This window comes from Suricata suricatta, chromosome 8 (assembly GCF_006229205.1).
Source record: "Suricata suricatta isolate VVHF042 chromosome 8, meerkat_22Aug2017_6uvM2_HiC, whole genome shotgun sequence".
In the NCBI taxonomy this organism is placed as follows: Eukaryota; Metazoa; Chordata; class Mammalia; order Carnivora; family Herpestidae; genus Suricata; species Suricata suricatta.
This window is the reverse complement of record NC_043707.1, coordinates 14255391-14274300: the sequence shown is the minus strand read 5'-3', so window position 1 is coordinate 14274300 and position 18910 is coordinate 14255391. Positions and strand designations below refer to the sequence as shown.

Below are 18910 nucleotides of genomic sequence, written 5' to 3'. Positions count from 1 at the left end.
GGCTCCGTCAGCAGAGCGGGTGGCTCTTGATTGAGAGGTGGGGCGCTCAACCCCCACGTGTGGCATAGAGTTTACTTTAAAAATAAATAAAAAGACTCAATCACAAAGGGAGAAGCTAATCCCTTTAGAACACAGCAAATGAATCCCAGCTTGTTGCCCTCAAGTGTGGTGCACACAAACATTTTCTGTCCCTGATTCTGATTTTCTACAACTGGGTGGCACATGATTAGGGTGATCAAAACTCCGATGGGATCAGCAAAAAGATCCACCTCTAAGTCTGTCGCTAGCAGAGAACAGTCACATCTCACAACGGCAGATATGCTGGGATCGCAAGTCCAGTATTTATCTATTTTTGGACAGCACAGAACGCTTCATTCGTTTAAGAACTATTCGCTCAGTGCCATTTCCAGAGGGAAGGGAAATTACCATTTTCCCTTTCCTGCCCTGACCCGTGCGCTTCAAGTAATTCTTCTTTTCAAGTTCTAAGAGATCCAGACAGGAAAAGATAAGGGATATTCTTAAATTCATTTCTCAGGCAGGCTCTGTGGAAAAAGGAGGGGTGGGATTAATTTCCTTTCATAGGACTGACTGAATCGTGGGACCTGAAACCCCAAAACAAAATAAGTGTCTGCCGTCATCTAATAAAAATCCCTCCACAGTTGAGGGAACAGAGATCCAGAAGAGGGCTTCACCATAAGCCCTAACCCACCAGCCCTGGCAAGAGCTTTCTCTGGTGAAGCCCAGGGCAGGACACTGGAGACCCCAGGGGCACAGAAAGGCAAGCTGCCCTGCGTGTCCACATCGACTGCAAGCTATGCCATCATCTGCCGATGCCAGGACAAAGGCTTCAGGCTTGCCTTCAGCTCAAGAGATAAATTAAGAGAAAACTATGTCACGCAGGACTTTAAAATCCCACAGCAAAGTGGGGCACCCGGCTGGCTCAGTCAGTAGAGCATGTGACTCTTGATATTGGGTCCAAGCCCCACACTGAGTGTAGAGTTTACTTACTTACTAAATAAATAAATAAATAAAACCTGTAGCAAAGTAGATCTTGAATTCCTAGACTTCGTTCGCTAAACACACGTTTTAAGAACTCAAAGTAGGGGTCTAGCCTCTGAGGAGGTAACAGGACACAAGACAGGCCTCTGTGCTCACCAAACTTCTGTTCCAGGGGCAGGAGAAACATAACTGGGGCGGGGGGAAGGGGGTGGGAGGCAAGCAAGCAACCGTATCAGATAACAGTCAATACTACGAAAAATATAAAACTAAGTATTAGACTAGAGAGTGAGTTAGGGGTAGAGTCTCATTAGGGTGGTCAGAGAAGGCTCTGCCCCAGGTGACATTTGAGCTGGGCCCTGAATTACAGACAAAAGACCCAGCCACGTTTAGATGTGGATGAAATGTATTCCAGGAAGAGGAAACATCAAGTTTCCCGAGGTGGGTAGGGTGTCTGGGTGGGCAAAGAAGAGAAAAGCCAGCCAACGCGGCAAGCAGGAAAGGGAGACGCGGGCCTCACAAGCCAGCCCCCGCTGGGCTACAGCCTTGGTGAGGAGTCAGAGTTTCTTCTTTCTTTAATTTTTTTAAGTTTATTTACTTATTTTGAGAGAGACAAAGATAGCATGAGCAGCAGAGGGGTAGAGAGAGAGGGAGAGAGACGGAGAATCCCAAGCAAGCTCCACACTGTCAGCACAGAGGCTGACGTGGGGCTCAAACCCATGAAACTGTGAAATCATGACCTGAGCTGAAATCAAGACTCAGACGTTTAACCAACTGAGCCACCCAGGCGCCCCAGGAGTCCCAGCTTTTCCAGGTGCAATGGAAAGTCCATGAAGGAGGGCTAAGCAGAGGAATGGCCTCAGAGGACATGATTTGCACTTGAGCTGCGACACGGAGAGTGAATTCCGAATGTGGAAATCAATTCAGAGACTTCAGTGTAACAAGGAGCAGAGATTCTCCCTTCCAGTTCCATTTTTCTTTTTGGGGGGGCGGGTACCACTTCCTTCAGCCCTCCACTTCCGTGGATATTTCACGAGGAGGGCGGGCTCTAATTCTCTTTAATTTGCCAAGTCTCTACCCTAGCAGCAAGAGGTCTCTTTGCATAACAGTGTTTATAGGGATGTGATCTTGGTACCGGCTTCCAAGGCCACGTCAGTTAAGGACTCTGCTTCTCCAGATGCGGCCTCCAGCAGCCTGGGGGAAAACCGAAGACGGGAATGCCCACAGCTGACGAGAACCACAACGCCATAAACCCACGTTACTTCTCCCAAGTCGGAAATAACGTTCCTTTATCACTTAGAGTAGATGGTTTCTCCACACATGCGCTGGATTAAGAAATGTTGGGGGGGAAACTCCTCCATACAGTAGTACGTACTTTCCATGACCCCAAAGGACACTGGCTTCCTTAACTCATCAGAGGTACGCCTCAGTTAAAATTCCTGAAGGTGAAAGGCTCAAAAGTAAAGTTCACCAGTCAGAATCTGATTCAAATGGAAAGAATGAGTTCACATGCCACCAGATTTCTCTCTGCACTAAATCTCTTTAGGCAGAATTCCACACAGATTTCAAAAGCTTTCTGCATAATTATTGTTAAGAGACATCCCCAAGATCACTGACATTTTTGAGAGAAACTAGCCCTTCCTCCTTTTCGGGTTCTTGGGACCACAGAACACTACATACAGGTGAAAATTCTAACTTAAAGAAAAAAATAAATGAAGAAATTATCGGCAAGAAAGTAAAAAAAGCCTGATTTGCATTGCTAACAGTTAAAAAAACAAAACACCTAGGTATTGGGGAAGGAAGTGTTTTAGTGATCTAAGTGGTCATTAATCAGTTTAGACAAGGACTGGAAAAGAATATGACAATAGCCTTTTATCCTGAACTTTTACAGTTTAGAGAGGGAGGAAGTTGTTAATAATTTTTCACGAATTGCCTCTAAATTATTGTTTGTGCTCTTGGTGAAAACTGGGAAGAAGGAAAAATACCACAGTAGATGCAAACTCAAATACGTCCAGGGATGAGGTAAGTAACATCTCTGTTCCTACGGGGTTAGGTGCCGTAGAAAGTTGTAGAGTTATGACAAAAAGCATTTTATTTTTTTAATGTTTATTTTTGAGAGAGAGCATGAGTGGGGTAGGGGCAAAGAGAGAGAGAGAGAGAGACAGAGGATCCAAAGCAGGCTCCGTGCTGAGGGCAGAGAGCCCAATGTGGGGCTGGAATTCACAAACTGTGAGATTATGACCTGAGCCAAAGTCGAACGCTTAACCAAGTGAGCCACCCTGGCACCCCTACCAAAAAGCATTTTTAAAAATCCTGTGGGGCCGCTGGGGTGGCTCAGTCGGTTGAGCATCCGACTTCAGCTCAGGTCATGATCTCGCAGTCAGTGAGTTTGAGCCCCGTGTCAGGCTCTGTGCTCTCTCTCTCTCAAAAATCAACAAACAACAAAAAAAAATCCTGCTGTAGAGGCGCTGGGCTGGCTCAGACAATAGAGCACGCGACTCTTCATCTCAGGGTTGAGTGCAGAGATTACTTTAAAAATAAAATCCTATGGGAGGCCAGGGGGCTGTCAGTGAAACGTCCCACTTTGGGCTCAGGTCATGATCTCGTGGTTCCTGGTTTCCAGCCCCACGTCTGTGCTATGTCTGTGCCGACAGCTCAGAGCCTGGAACCTGCTTCGGATTCTGCATCTCCCTCTCTCTCTGCCCCTCCTCGCTCATGCTCTGTCTCTCAGAAATAGGTAAATATTAAAAAAATTTTTTTCTAAGTAAAATATTTTTAAAATAAATATTTTTAGTGTTTATTTTTGAGAGAGAGGAAGTGCGAACAGGAGCAGGGCAGAGAGAGAGGGAGATACAGATTCCAAAGCAGCTCCAGGCTCTGAGGTGTGAGCATAGAACCTGACATGGAACTCGAGCCCACAAACCGTGAGATTGTGACCTGAGCCAAATTGGGATGCTTAACCAACTGAGCCAATCAGCCACCCCTATTTATCTTTTGAGAGAGAGAGGGAGACAGTGTGAGTGGGGGTGGGGCAGAGAGAGAGAGAGACACACACAGAATCCGAAGCAGGCTCCAGGCTCTGAGCTGTCAGCACAGAGCCCGATGTGGGGGCTCAAGCCCATGAACCGTGAGATCACGACCTGAGCAGAAGTCGGACGCTTACAGAATGAGCCACCCAGGTGCCCCTAGTGTTTTTTCTTTTTTAAACGCTTATTTATTCTCAGAGAAAGAGAGGCAGAGAGAGAAGCCCAAGCAGGCTCCGAGTGGTCAGCACAGAGCCCAATGCAGAGCCCGATCTCACAAACTGAGCTATCACGTCCTGTGCCAAAATCTAGAGTCAGCTGCTTAACCAAGACTGAGCCTCTCGGGCGTCCCCGAGCGTATTTTAATACACGCAGCACGCCTCAGTTTGGACTGGCCAGGTCTCGAGTGCCCCACATGACGGGGGGCCACCATACTGGACATTGCAGATCCAGCCTAAGAGCAAGGCTGCCGCCAGCTGGCGGCAGGGCCCTGTGCCATCCCTGACTCTTCCCCGTGAATGTGATCATTTGACACAAGAGGACTCCGAGCACCCTAAAGGTCTGTTCTGAGAAATAACTGTGTTCCATCATTTTAAAATAACAGATACATAGACAGGTGAAAGAAAGAACAAGCGAACAGGTCAATTAGGGGTTACTGTCACTAACGCCCTCATCTGGCCGAGAGCAGGCAGAGCTGGAGCAAGCTCCTTGCTGTAACCCGTATGGATGAGAAAGTTTCCCTACAGCAGCTCCAGAAACTTGAAAGGAGGGACGAGAGGTAAGAGCAGCTGCTGCTCAGAGGTCCATGTTGCCAGACAAGTCGTCATCATTTATGTGACGGGAGAGGTTCGTGATCAAATTCTCCCATTACAACCTCTTGAGAATTTTAAACGGACTGGCAATCAATTTAATGCCAACGTCACTTAAGCACCGATTGTAAATTCAAAGTATCTGTAATTATTGATTTATTTGACATTGCTCTTTAATATATATAAAGTTGGTTTCTGCAATTTGCTTCTCAGGAAAGTTATGTGGGGAAGAAAATGCCAAGCAACAAAGGAATTTAAATTGCTACACAAGTTCAGCTGAGGGGCTCAGTCGGTGAGCACCCGACTTGACTTCAGCTCACGGCACGATCTCACAGTCCCTGGGATCAAGCCCTGCTTCAGCCCACCTGAGATTCGGTCTCCCCTCTCCCGGCCCCTACCCCATGTGCAGGAGCTGGCGCACTCTTTCTCGCTCTCTCGACATAGATAAATAAACATTTTAAAAAATTTCAGCTGAATCTAGATGTAATACCTTTCCAGTCTCATACATTCAAATGACTTGCCCACATTTCTCAGCTGGGCCATTCGAAAACCGTCTAGTGTTTTTTAGAAAACGGAGATGGTCAGAAACCTGTAGAGGGGTTTCTTCTACTTTTATCACACGAACAACGAAAAAATCTTCCAGTGAGTTTAAAAATCCTGACTTGATGTCAGCCTCCTCATCCCGACTCCGGGGCAGAACGGGCCGGAGGGGAGCTGGCTGCGGCCTTACCTGGCAGGACGCTGCGGTGATCCACACACAGGGAGGAGATGCGCTCGTGCACGAGCTTCCCTGGGGAGAGGAGGACAGGCGGTCAGTCCCGCTCCGCAGGGGCCCGCGCTAAATAAACGCTGAATAAACGGGTGTGAAGTAGGGGCGCCTCCACTCCTGATACTATGCTGCCACCTAGTGGGACAAAGGTTAGGCCACGTTTCTTCTTGTTTAATAAAAATGAGGGAACTTTTTACTTTCAGAGATGCAGGAAAGTGATCCTTCTCCTCTTAGAGGTGGAAACATAGGGCCGAAGGGACCTTGGGCACCTCCATTCACTCAACAGAGAACTGTCCACGTTTTATTTCTAAGGCAGAGGCTGCAAGTGGGCAGCCACGGATCCGTTCTGTTTGGCCCATGACGCTAAGGTACACAAAGTGCTTTACCGTTTTTTTTAATTAATTGCCAACAGCTAAAAACTTTCATTTACATGAAAAACCCGATTTCCGGCTTCTTCACAAATGGTGCCAAAAACGGCCACATCCCAAGAGGATAAAAATGAGCTAAAACAGACTAGCGGCTGCCCCTCAAATGGTGTCCATACTACCCAGTTTGCCCCCATCTCCGCCACTCTGCGCCTCTCAGCAACCGCCTGCTTCACTCGTGTATGTGATCTGCCTGGTGCCCGGCAGCATCGAAATTCGACAGGAACCAGCAAGCACTGCACGGGTAGAAATCTGTTTTGTTCGTGGATACATCCCCCGGGACTTAGATCAGAGCCTGTCTTACTGTCAAGGCTCCCTCTTTGTTAGAGGCATAACATATTTCAGGTGAGGTGGGTCACGGGTCTGCTGTGACTACTCAAATCTGCTGTTGTCGCTCTAAAGTGATCATGGACAATGTGCAAACGGACGTGGCTGTGTTCCAATAATAACAAAAACAAGGCAGCAGGGTGGACTTGGTCTACAAGCTGCCCCCTGGTCTGGCACTAAAAGCTTTATTTATTTCTGTGTATTTGGGGAAATGCTATTCACATCCAAGGGATAAAAATTACACTTCTATTGATTTCCTGGAGACTCCCAAATCACCTTTCTTGTCCAAAGTGTTTCCCCTGAATCCCTGTGTTTGTTTGTTTAACCCCTCCCCCGTAAGCCCCTCATTCTGCACTGAAGAACCACACATCCTGTCCATACTGGGGGAAAAAGAGGAAGTTCTAGGACCATGAAATCCGATGACTTCACCAAGAAATGCCTCAGGACTAGGACAAAGGGCAGGAAGCCACCCAAACGAAGAGGAGCCCTCTAGGTGGCCCTCCCAGTGTGGACTACTCAGATTGTCATCACATCAACACTTGCTGAAAATGCACATTCCGGGGGCCCGCCTCGGAGCTAGTGAAAAATAGTATTTGAGGGGGTGAAGACTAGGAGTACAGACTTTGAGTAACCTGATTCTTACACACACGCAAGTGTGAGAGCCATGGGCGTGGCAAGCACGGGAGTCTCTGAGCTACAACGTGCTCTGCGTATGGGAATCTCTGAAAACACTGACAAACCTCCCTCATCCGTCTACGCCAGGGGTCTCCAACCTCAGCTCCACACTCAAGCCACCTGGCGTGTCTGAAAGTAGGCTGGTGTCTGTGTCTGTCCTTAGAGGTTCTGATAAACATGGTCCGTTGGGGCGCCTGGGTGGCTGTTGGTTAAGCGTCCGACTTATGGACACTTAGGTTATGATCTCACGGTTTGGGAAGTTTGAGCCCCGTGTTGGACTCTGTGCTGACAGCTCAGAGCCTGGAGCTGTTTCGGATTCTGTGTCTCTGCCCCTCCCCCACTCACGCTCCATGTCTCTCTCAAGATAAATAAACCTTAAAAAATAAAAAATAGAAAAAGGCCTGGAGTGGAGCTTGAACACTGGGGGTGTTTTTGAAGCTTCCCAGGTGTGTAACCAAGGATGAAAGCGGCTGTCCTACACCATCAGTTCAGCCGAGACGCTCCCAGGAAACCTCAGGGAACAAACCCCAGTTCTCAAAGCCACCTGCCTTCTTCCTCCTGGCAGGAAGTGCTTTCCGTTCGGGCAGCCACGGGCTCCCACAAGAGCCACGCTTGGTGCCCTGATGGGCCGCCCCATGATGACCACAGAACACAGCACCGGGACTGCAGGTCTACCCTGGGCCACCGCACAGCAGGCCACGCTGGATGGCTGTGCAACTTCTCCCCTCCGATGGCGCATGGACCAGATTTACGAGCACAGAACACCTCGCTTTCTCCACAAAAAGCTTGCCACCCGTCTGAAACCACAAACAAGTTTTATATTTCACATGCTTATGCTAAGGGGCCTCTAACTATGAAGTCGTTTTTGGCCGGGCCAGGTTGGTGAATATTTTTCTCTTCTGCTAGGTTAGCTGACACCAGTCTTGAGAAATAACACCCAATCCTAGATTGATTTCCTTTCTTGACTCACGATCTTCTAAATCAGTCACGCTACAATAATGACAGTGAGAACTGCTAACATTTTCTGAGCACTTACTCTGTACTGAGTACCGCTCAAAATTGCCCACGCTGATCAGAGCTAACAAGCTCTGAGAAGGGGAAAAACATTAAACGTTTCCTATGCCTTCTCTTAATTCTCTCCCCAGAACCCCCAGGGACAGGGTCTATCATATGTCCATTTTACAGATGAAAAAAACAAGGCTTGGGTGCACATGACTCCGGAAGAGAAGACACGGGCGTGGGACACGGGCAGATAGACCCCAGAGCCCCACTGGGCGCCGCCAGTGAAATCCCACTCCAAGCGCAGCAGGTGCCTTCTGGCTGCAGATGCTCAGGGCCGTGTCCCATATCCCTGTCCGGCAAGATGCTCCAACCTTCCGCCGGCCGTGTGACCCACGAGCACCTGCCCCCACACCGTCCCGCACCCCCCCCACGGGGAAGCACCAGGACGATGCTCGCACGTGGATCTCAGCACTCCCATCTGCTGCCCCTCTTGTAAAAGGCGAAAACTGCCCTTATGTTGTGCCGCAGGCCCGACAGAGTCTCCTTCAGCACCTGCAGACCCCGGCCGCCGCGCAGTCCTGGGGAGCATCGTCTGCAACAGAGCCTGACAAGGGCACCGCTGGGAACACGGTTCGGAAGCGGAGGAGGGAGGATGGTGTTGAAAGACGGTACCTCATTTGAATGTTTGGATTGAAAAGGGAAAAACATTCCCCTCATTCCAAATTCAAATAAGGCTGCGCAAGGTACGGAGGGAAGGTTCTCTCCAGCCGGCCCTGCCCAACCTCGCTGCCCCCGCCACCTCCGGACTCCCACCCTTAGCTTCTTGGGCAGGCATCCTTCTAACGTTTCTTCAGGCAAACACAAGTGGACTGGAGCGGGGTTTCCAGGGTCCCTCCTTTCTTACACAAAACAGAACACACTCTATTCTGCATCTTGACTTTTTCTCGTGATGACACACATACCCTGGAGATCCTTCCGCAGCAGACAACAGAACACGGTCTCCCTCCTTCTTACAGGCTTCCTACGCTCCGGAGTACAGACGGAGTGTCATTTAACTGGTCCCCTACTGCTGACCGCCTGGGTTGTGGCCTGGGCTTTGCTATCACAAATGGGATGGAGTTGCAGAGGGGAGGCCGCTGGGTCAAACGCACACACATCTGTCATTTTCACGGGAGTAAAATTTCCCCTGGGAGCCAAGTACAAGAGAAATAAAACAGGTCTCCGACTGCAGAGAGAACTCACAGTCCCAGCTCTGCCACTCACTCCCCGTGACCAGAGGCAAGCTGTGCTCACGCCCCTGGTCTGTGAAATGGGGTCAGTTACAGACCCCGCCTCACACACTGTGATTTACGATCTCTAAGCAGCCAGCATGGAGTCAGGCCCTAGGACATTGTTTGTTGAGGGCTGATCACTGCTGTTTTCAACTCTCAGCCCAGCTAATACCTGGGAAGCGGCAAGGAGGAGGACAGGCATCTGTATCCTGGGTGCCGCCAGCAGAGGCTGGCCAAGTGGCTGTGCAAGATCCTCACAGGGTTAATGTCGGATGCAGCTAGGCATGCAGGTTATACACCGGTCCGCTGGGGGCCCCAAGCTAGTGTCGCTCAGGATGCTGACCCGTGCAAAAGAAACTTGCAAGAGGCAGGCAAGGGAAACCAGAAGGCCAGCGTGTTAACTCACTGTGAGAGCTGGACACAGCACCGGCTCTCTCCCTGATGGACGCCCCGCTCCTGAAGGCAGGTCGTGTACGAGGCCAAGTCAAGGCCCAAAGGTTGTATGACTTGTATCTCTTCTGAGAGCCCATCTCACCCAGCCATTCTGAAAATCCATTCGTGCTCTCCATCTTCACCGCCTCCCGGCCTCATGCCTCAAGTGCTGCAATGGCCTCCTAACCAGGCTCCCCGCCCTCCTCTGCCTGGCAGCCTGGTCTCAACAAGCAGCCATTAAAACAAATCTCATCACTGGGCTCCCAGGTGACTCAGTCATTAAGAGTCCCATTTGGTTCAGGTATGATCTCATGGCTCATGAGTTCGAGCCCCGCATCAGGCTCTCTGCTGTCAGCACGGAGTCTGCTTCAGATCCTCTCTCTCTCTCTCTCTCTCTCTCTGCCCTTCCCCCATCCTCTCTTAAAAATAAAGAAACAATAAAAAACAAACGAATCACATCGTGTTGCTTCTCTGCTTAAACCCCCAATGGTTCCTCGCATCTTCAGGGTCAAAGCCCAAGCTCCTCCAGGGACCTACACAAGGCCCACCATGATCTCTGGCCCATTCAGCTCCGGGGCCACCACCTGGCCTCTCCGTTCTCCAAACCTGCCCGTCATACTCCCATCCCTGGGCCTTAGCACAAGCTGGCCTGTGCCTAATATGGCTGCACCCCTTCCTTGCCCAGAGGGCATGCGGCTCATCTTTCCTCTCCTTCAAGTACCTGCTCAAACAGCAACTCTCAGCAAGGCCCCCTGTGACCACCCTACTTAAAACCGCAGTCTCCACCACCCCTCATTTCCCCTCACCCTGCTCTACTGTGTTGTTTTTTCTCTCCAGCGAGCTGATCATCATCTAACACATACCTGGGACCCCCCCATTCATTGGAACATAAGCCCACAAAGGTGAGGATTTTGGTCTCTTATTGCTGACACATCCTTTGTCCTCAGCAGAGCTCCTGGGCCACCAGGCCATCTCTTCCTGTAGTCCTGTTAGCGCCCCCCCCCCCGCCCCCGTTCTTCTGGGGACAGCATCACCTGCTTTTGGGCGACCTAAATTATCTGCATATTCATCCCCCAGACATCATGAACGACTCCGAAATGGACCCGTGACCCAACCAGGCCGGGGAGATGGAATTCTGGGGCTTTTTATTCAGTGACTGGAAGCAGTTTCTTCCTCATCCTCGGACTACTGGCAAGAGAACTGATACAAACTAAAAGCACCTGCAGAGAATGAAGCGAACCCTAGGGAAAGTACTAGAAAATGCCAACACATTGAGTTCCGAATCCAGAAACTACCCCTGGATTTTTCAGCCTAAGACTTATTACTCCCTCTTCCCAAGACTAGTAGGAGTTAGATTTTCAATCATTTGTTCTAGCTAATACACTCAGCCTCTGGTCTCCTGTGAAGAAAATAGGGGGTCTCTGCCTGCCCTTTTGTTTTCTGACAAGTTGGACCTTCCTATGGGCAGCAGATGAGACCTGCTGGTTGGGAGTCCACAGGTCCCTCCCTGGTGACACAGCAAGTGTCTCTGTTCTGATCTGCTAGGTGTTCAGCTCTCAGGAGGCGATTCCATCTGCTGGTCCTCGCGGGCCACCGCGCTGCTGAACATCACCTACAGCCTACAGAGCTGCATGGCTTCATGTCCCGGCCACTGATGACCCCCAAGGAGCACAGAGCACAGATCATCCTGAGGTGGACAGCACAGGACGAGGGGCCGCTGTGATGCTCCAGAAACGCCCACAAGAGCTGCAGGAGTCATCTCGGCAGCATGGCACTGTGCCTTGGACTAAGGTGTTCACAGCGAAGACAGATAAAAACAGACAAACTGAAAGGGACTCAGGACACTGAAGAATGTGGGGATGGATGAGACACAGGGCACCGGGGAAGAGACTCCCGGATTGCCAGCTTGGGCAACAGGGCACAGGACACTGCCATGCCCCGGGAGAGAAACCCACTGCGGGCAGGGGGAGGGGGGCGACCTGGGCAGGAGCCAAGCTCAGTTCTGACACACGGAGTTCCAGACACCAGGATATGGCAAAGGTCTGGATCTCGTTCAGACAGGAAGTGTGCTCCCCGGCTCCCCCTAGCTTAGGAGAAGGTTAGAAAATAGGAAATTCACGATTCTTTCTAGCGTCCTGGTTACTGAGCAGAGGTAGGGAGTGCTTTGGTCTCCCTCATGTTCTACCCAACTACTTAAACCTCAACGTAAGTTCAAGCACTGCTACCATCCAGCCTTCTGACAAAACACAGGTCTTTCCTAGACCTAAGATGAACAGGACTGGGACTTACCAAATGTGTCAAGTATGTCGGTGATGAGGACAAACTTGCTCGGGTAGAACTGAATAACGCTTGTGTCCGAAAGCAGCTTTGAACACTAAAAAAAGAGAAGAGCAAAGAAAATTCACTCTGTCGCGTCTGACTTGGTTGGAATGCTCCAGGCCTGGAAAATTAATTTCTCTAAGCAAGTGCAGGTGCTTACCATGTGCCAGGCCCCATGCTAGACGCTGGAGGTACACGGATAAACAAAACCACTGTCCTTCTGACCAAGGGGGGCCAGACTCTGCTCACCAGAGCCTCTTCCAGAAAGACACAGTCACTTCCCTCCACGATAGCCACAGGACTTAGAAATCTTATCCAGAGGCGTCTTTGCTTATCCCCTGCACGAGGGTCAGCATCACAGTCACCAAGAGAAGTCAAGGACACCTCCCCCGGCAGAGTCCTCACAGAGGACTCGATCTTAGTTCCAAATGCTTGTCAGCACGGCTTCCTCGGGTTTAGTTCACAACGGTCTCCTCCTCCAACAGTCTTTTCTAGGAAATGTTCCCGAAAGTACATCTCCCGGGCTTCTTAAACTAGACCTGTCTTTTTTTTTTTTTTAATTGAAAGTACAGTTGACACACAACACACGTTAGTTTCAAGTGTGCAGCATATAAAGATACGGTGCCATGATCACCGCAAGTGCAGCTGCCATCTGTCACCGTAGAACAGTACCACTGACCGCGGTCCCTGTGCTGGGCCTTCGTCCCCGTAACATCTATGATTTATCCTCACTTCCAAACTTCCCTCTAACAGCAGAGATGACAAGCTTCAAAGAGCACATGTTTCTCTGTAGCTGTGGTATCAACACCGGGAACGTTTTGGCTTTGCAGGGAACCGCTCAATCCCTGTGCTGTCTCTCACGCCCGAGGAACACGGGCACGGACAGAATTCTAATAGAAGACTGCAAAAACAAGACATCGATTTCTTCTTCGGGCGCCTGGGTGGCTCAGTTGATAAGTGTCCGACTTCGGCTCAGGTCATGATCTCACAGCATGTGGGTTCAGGCCCCGCACTGGGCTCCGCGCTAGCAGTGTGGAGTCTGTTTAGGAGTCTCTCTCCCTCCATGTCCTTCCCCCACTCTCTCTCTTAAAAAAACAAAGCAACTATTTCTTCTTTGAAGAACTAAGTTTAACGCCCTGAAATCGTTACAAATTCACAAGTCCACACAAACAACTAAGTAACCTTGCCATAGTTCATCACTCCAACCCCTGACGCTCAGATACAAATATGTCACTTAAAAAACAAAAGATATGTGGGGTCCCTGGGTGGCTGAGTCGGTTAAGTGTCTGACTTTGACTCAGATCATAATCTTGCAGTTCAGGAGTTCAAGCCCCGCATCGGACTCTGTGCTGAGAGTTTGGAGCCTGGGTCCTGCTTCAGATTCTGGGTCTCCCTCTCTCTCCGCCCTTACTCTGCTCACACTGCTTCTCTTTCTCTCTCACTCTCAAAATAAATATGTAAACATTTAAAAACAAAGATATTTGACATTTGGAAAGAATTCTTTTAACATGCATTTCCCATGTGCAGTGAATGGAAATAATGTGTCATCTATAAAAAGGGAGGCTGACGTGAGTTTTCAGCTTGGTGTGGTCACCCGAATTCTAAGTTATTAAACTCACCAAGTTTCTCCTTGGCATGAGAGCCTAAAAACAAACACGGTGTCTAATGTGCAAAACATCCTCTTACAGTCCAAATATTATGGGACGCGGAGGGCAGGAGGGTGAGAGGAAGGTAAGGTGTTAAAACAGTGTTTTGGGGGGCGCCTGGGTGGCTCAGTTGGTTGAGCCTCCGACTTCGGCTCAGGTCAGATCTCACGTTCGTGGGTTCGGGCCCCGCGTCGGGCTCTGTGCTGACAGCTAGCTCAGAGCCTGGAGCCTGCTTCAGATTCTGTGTCTCCTTCTCTCTCTGCCCCTCCCCCTCTCATGCTCTGTCTCTCTCTGTATCAAACATAAATAAAACATTAAAAAAAAAAGATTAAAATTGAGACTATTGAAAGCTTTACGGATTTAAAAAAAAAAACAAAAAAACAAACAAACAAACAAAAAACAGTGTTTTGGTGTTGACACCAAACATGGCATTTGGATGTTCACAGAAATCCAGTTCCTGATGCCTCGCTTGGTGTTCCTCTTATGCCCTTTAGGAAAGCTCCAGCTTACAGGGCACCTGGGTGGCTCAGTCGGCTGAGCATCCCGGCTTCGGCTCAGGCCGTGATCTCACAGTTCATGGGTTCGAGCCCCGCGTCGGGCTCTGTGCTGACCATTCAGAGCCTGGAGTCTGCTCCAGATTCTGTGTCTCCCTCTCTCTCTGACTCACCCCTGCTCACACTGTCTGTCTCTCTCTCTCTCTCTAAAAAATAAATAAAACATAAAAAAATTTTTTTTCTTTAAAAAATTAAAAAAAAAAAGCGAAAGCCCCAGCTTAGACAACAGCCCCACGAGATCCAGGGTTTGGCAAAAGCAAACAACTCTGAATCCTAGAGGCTGTTTAGGACACACAATCCTTGGTTCCTACGGGTATGATCCTCCCCAGTTCCCACCCAGACCCCCTCAAAGAGGAGGTGTGCCCAGCAGTGAGGTAAGAAGACACAATTCAAACACAAGAAATCACAGTAAAGACAGCAGGTGCTTCCCGACACCTGCATGGGGCGCGCCCTTCCAAGCTGGGGTCACAGACCATCCATGTACACAAGGGCACAGGAAGCAGAATGTCTTCAATCCACCGTTCAAGTCATCATAAGGTCATAAATTGAAGTCCCTCCCACCCCTGCTTTAAATCACTATTTTGAAGATTCCAGCTTTTCTAAATCTTTGGTGCAGTTTCCTAAATAAAAATGAGAGAGCCCAAGGGGTTAAAAATACAGAGTCCCTGCTCCGTGCAAAATCTACTGCTCAAAACCTCCCGCCGAGGTGCCAGGGAAATCGGTATTTCTGACAAGGGCTCCGGGTGACCCTGCCCCAGAACCCAAGGCACACTGGGTTTGTGAGATCCACAATCGGCAGGAACTCTGCTAAGATCCTGCAGCCCCTATGTTCTCAGCTTCGGAATCATCTGAGAGCTTTTAAAAATAATGGCACCTGGGGTGCCTGGGTGGCTCAGTCAGTTGGGCGGCCAACCTCGGCTCAGGGCAGGTTCTCGCAGTCCATGGGTTCAAGCCCCACATCGGGCTCGGTGCTGACAGCTCAGAGCCTGGAGCCTGCTTCCGATTCTGTGGCTCCCTCTCTCTCTGCCCCTCCCCTCTCACTCTCTGTCTCTCTGTCTCTCTCTCAAAAATAAATAAGTGTAAAAAAAATGGATCAAAGGAAGTAAGTGAACAGACTAATTAATCAGATGACCATTACTACTGAGAATACATGGAAAACAATCCTAAAAAACAGTAAGAGAAACACAAACAGCACAATGGAAAAACGAGCAAGAGGAATCAGCAAAAGCCACGTTCCAGAGAAGGAAACCCGCATGGCCAATAAACATGTGAAAAGATGTTCAGTCTTATTATAATCCAAGAATTGCAAATTAAAACCGCAATACAGTCCGATTTTATTATTATCTCCTAAATTGGAAAAATTAAAATAGAAAGTCTGCTCACACCAAATGTCGGTGGGATGCACAACAACACTGACTCCCATGATCCCATCGCTGCTACCAGCGTGTGCGGCACAGCGAAGCTGGAGACGAACTGGGCGTTTCTGTGCAGCCGGAGAGGCACGCACACCCCGGACCCGCTCTCAGGTGAGGGCCCTCATCCCCAGGGAGGCCAGCAGACGTGTCCCAGATCACAGTGACACTGCTCATAACAACGAAAGGCAAAAACCAGACGCCCATCAACAAAGAATGATACATATTTTAGGCATCAGTAGACTCATTACTGTTAGGCTGGCAAAGCTCTCTAATTGATCTACAAGGTCAACACAATCCCTACCAAAATCCCAGAAGGTTTTCTTGGGGGGCGGGGTGGGGGGTAGAAATTGACAGGTTGATCCTAACTAAAAAAATAATAATAACCACATGAAATCCAAAGGACCTAGGATAGCCAAAACAAAAACTACGGGGGGGGGGGGGGGGGGGGGAGAAGTTACAAGACCTAATCTAACCAGTTTCAAAAATTACCATAAAGCTACAGTAATCAAGACAGTGTGGTCGTGGCCTAAGGAAAGACTTACACAGATACATGGAACTGACTCAAGGGCCCAGAAATAAACCTTTCCATTTACGGTCAGGTGACTTGTTATGAAGATGGCAAAATAATTCAACAGGGAAAAGACAGCCTTTTCAAAGAATGTTGCAGAGACCACCAAATATGTGCATGCAAAACAAATCAGTCTAAGGGTGCCTGGATGGCTCAGTCAGTTGAGCATCCAACTTTGGCTCAGGTCATGACCTTACAGCTTGTGAGTTCAAGCCCCGAGTCGGGCTCTGTGCGGCGAGCATGGAGCCTGCTTCAGATTCTCTATCCCCCTCTCTCTGCCCCTCCCCCCACACACCCCCTTCTCAAAAATAAATGATAAAAATTTTTTTAAAGTCTAGACCCTTATATTATACACAAAATCACTTCAAAATGGGCCAGAAACCTAGATGTAGGAGCTAAAACTGAAGCTTCTAGAAGGAAACAGGGAAAAATTCTCTCCACCTTGAATTGGACTAAGAGTTATTAGCTGTTAATTCCAAAAGCATGAGTCAAAAGAGAGACTTCTGATAAATGCGATTTCATTAAAATTATCAACTCCTCCTGTTCACAACTCCAGTATGAAAATGAAGACAGGCCACAGAGCAGGAGATGACACCTGGAGATCAGACACTTGACAAGGAACTTAGAGCAAGGATCAAGAACTGTTAGAGCACAACAAGAAGATAACCTGATTTTTACACAGGGCGAGTCTTATTAAATAGATGTTTCACTAATAAATAGAGAAAAATGGCCAATGGGCTTATGAAAAGAGGCTTACCATCATCAGTCCACAGGGATTTCTAATTAAAGCCACGAATGAGATCCCACTTTAGACCCACTAGGGGGCTACACTCTAAGCACCAGTAACAAGAGTGCTGGACAAGTGGTCTAGGAACTGGAACCCACACACCAAGCTGGTGGGGATGCAAACGGAACAGCCGTTTGGAAAGCATGCTGGCCATTTCTCAAAAAGTTAAACGTACCCTTATCACAGGACTCAGCGATCCTAACCCTAGGAATCCACTAAGCAGAGATCAAAGCACTGGTCTGTGCAAAGACTTCTCTGCAAAAGTTCATAGTTGCGTCATTCACAGTAGCCAGAGTAGAAATGACCTGTGTCCCTCAACTTGTTAACGGATAAGTAAAAATGTGGTCACTCAAGAGGCATCTGGCTGGCTCAGTGGGTGAAGCATCCAACTTTGGCCCAGGTCATGATCTCGTGGTTCGTGGGTTCAAACCCCACATCGGGCTCTGTGCTGACAGCTCAGAGCCTGGAGCCTGCTTCAGAGTCTGTGTCTCCCTCTCTCTCTCTGTCCCTCCTCTACTCACACTGTGTGTCCCAAAAATAAATGTTAAAAAAAAAATTTTTTTAAGTGGTCATCCATACAATGGACTAATACTTAGCAATAAAAAGGTAGAGGGTATTGATACAACAGCATGGACAAACCTCAAAAAACATTATGCTAAGTGGAAGAATCTAGAGGCTACAGATTACATAATGAATGATCCCTGTACATGAAATGTCTCCACAAGGCAGAGTTCTGGCCAGAAAGCACATTAGTGGTTTTCTGGGGCTGGAAGTGACAGGGTCTGAGTGCAAACAGGCTTGAGGGAATCTGGGGGAGGGGGTCTGAAAACGCTCCAAAACTGAATTGTCCAAAGAGCTAAGTAACTCTTCCTACAAATCACTATATTTCAGTAAGACTGGCACACGACACGATGCTTCACTGCAGAGCAAATACGGTGAACTGGGCCTCCCTCTCTATACCTGTCCCTAGACTTTCTTTTTTGGTTAAAAAAGTCTTTAAAATATCCAAAGTAAAACAGTTACTATAAACCAGACGTGCAGTTAATGAAACATTTTCATGGTTATTTTCTTGCGAGAAGACAAGACTCAAAGCCTCCCCAGATGTAAAGCTCTGGGAAGTCAAGTTCTTTACACTCCAATCCTCTGTGGGGGAGAGGCGGCCAGCAGAAATATTTTGAAGCAGCGCTTATTAGTTTAGGTGTTTTCTGACTTGAGGCACCCAGCAAGCGGCCCCCATCACGTGCGCCAGGGGGAGAGGCCTCACCTTCGGGGGTGTTTACTCTGTCAGCTAACCACACTGACTGCAGGGCAAGGAGACCACGTGTGCCTGTCTTGGCATGCACGCCCGCACCTGCCACACGGGGTCATATTTGAAGATTTCAAGCACTCGGTGTAAAGACTCCCAGACTCTACTTTCCCTCTCTCCAAATAAATGGGAGAAAACAAATGTCACATAGCCATGATGTGCTTTTTTTCTTTTTTCACATTGCCATGATGCTGAACAAGAACAGGTCTGTCCCTTTGAACTAAAATGGCTGTTCAGAAATTCTTTGTTAACTCTGCTCTGAAACATAACGCACACATTAGTCCTTTTTACAGTATATTTCTGAGGGTGTTTTACCAAGACAGGATGATCTAAATGATTAAGAAATAGAATAAGCTATTTTCCTTACAGAATTTCATCTTGTGACAAAAGAGCTGTCATGGATCAAATTTATCAACAAAGGATTCAAAAAACATACATCTCCTAACACTGAACATGTCTTATAACGTGACTATGCAGAATGAGCCAGAAATGCACGTATCAGGGACACATAACCATTAATCCCAAAGATATAAAGGAAATCTGATCAAGGAAACCCAAGATAGTTGGTCTTTAGTCTGTACAAATT

At 48.6% G+C, this 18910-nt stretch overlaps 1 protein-coding gene across 3 annotated transcripts in view; it reads right to left on the bottom strand.

Moving 5' to 3' along the window:
- VPS35L (VPS35 endosomal protein sorting factor like) overlaps positions 1 to 18910 on the bottom strand; it is a 115968-nt gene that overhangs the window by 75050 nt on the left and 22008 nt on the right. For all 3 annotated transcript variants that reach the window (XM_029948651.1, XM_029948652.1, XM_029948653.1), the window contains exons 8-9: positions 12019 to 12103; positions 5559 to 5618 (exon numbers count right to left, since the gene is read on the bottom strand). In XM_029948651.1, coding sequence (XP_029804511.1) covers positions 5559 to 5618; positions 12019 to 12103 — 145 coding nt within the window. The remainder of the gene's footprint in view (positions 1 to 5558; positions 5619 to 12018; positions 12104 to 18910) is intronic.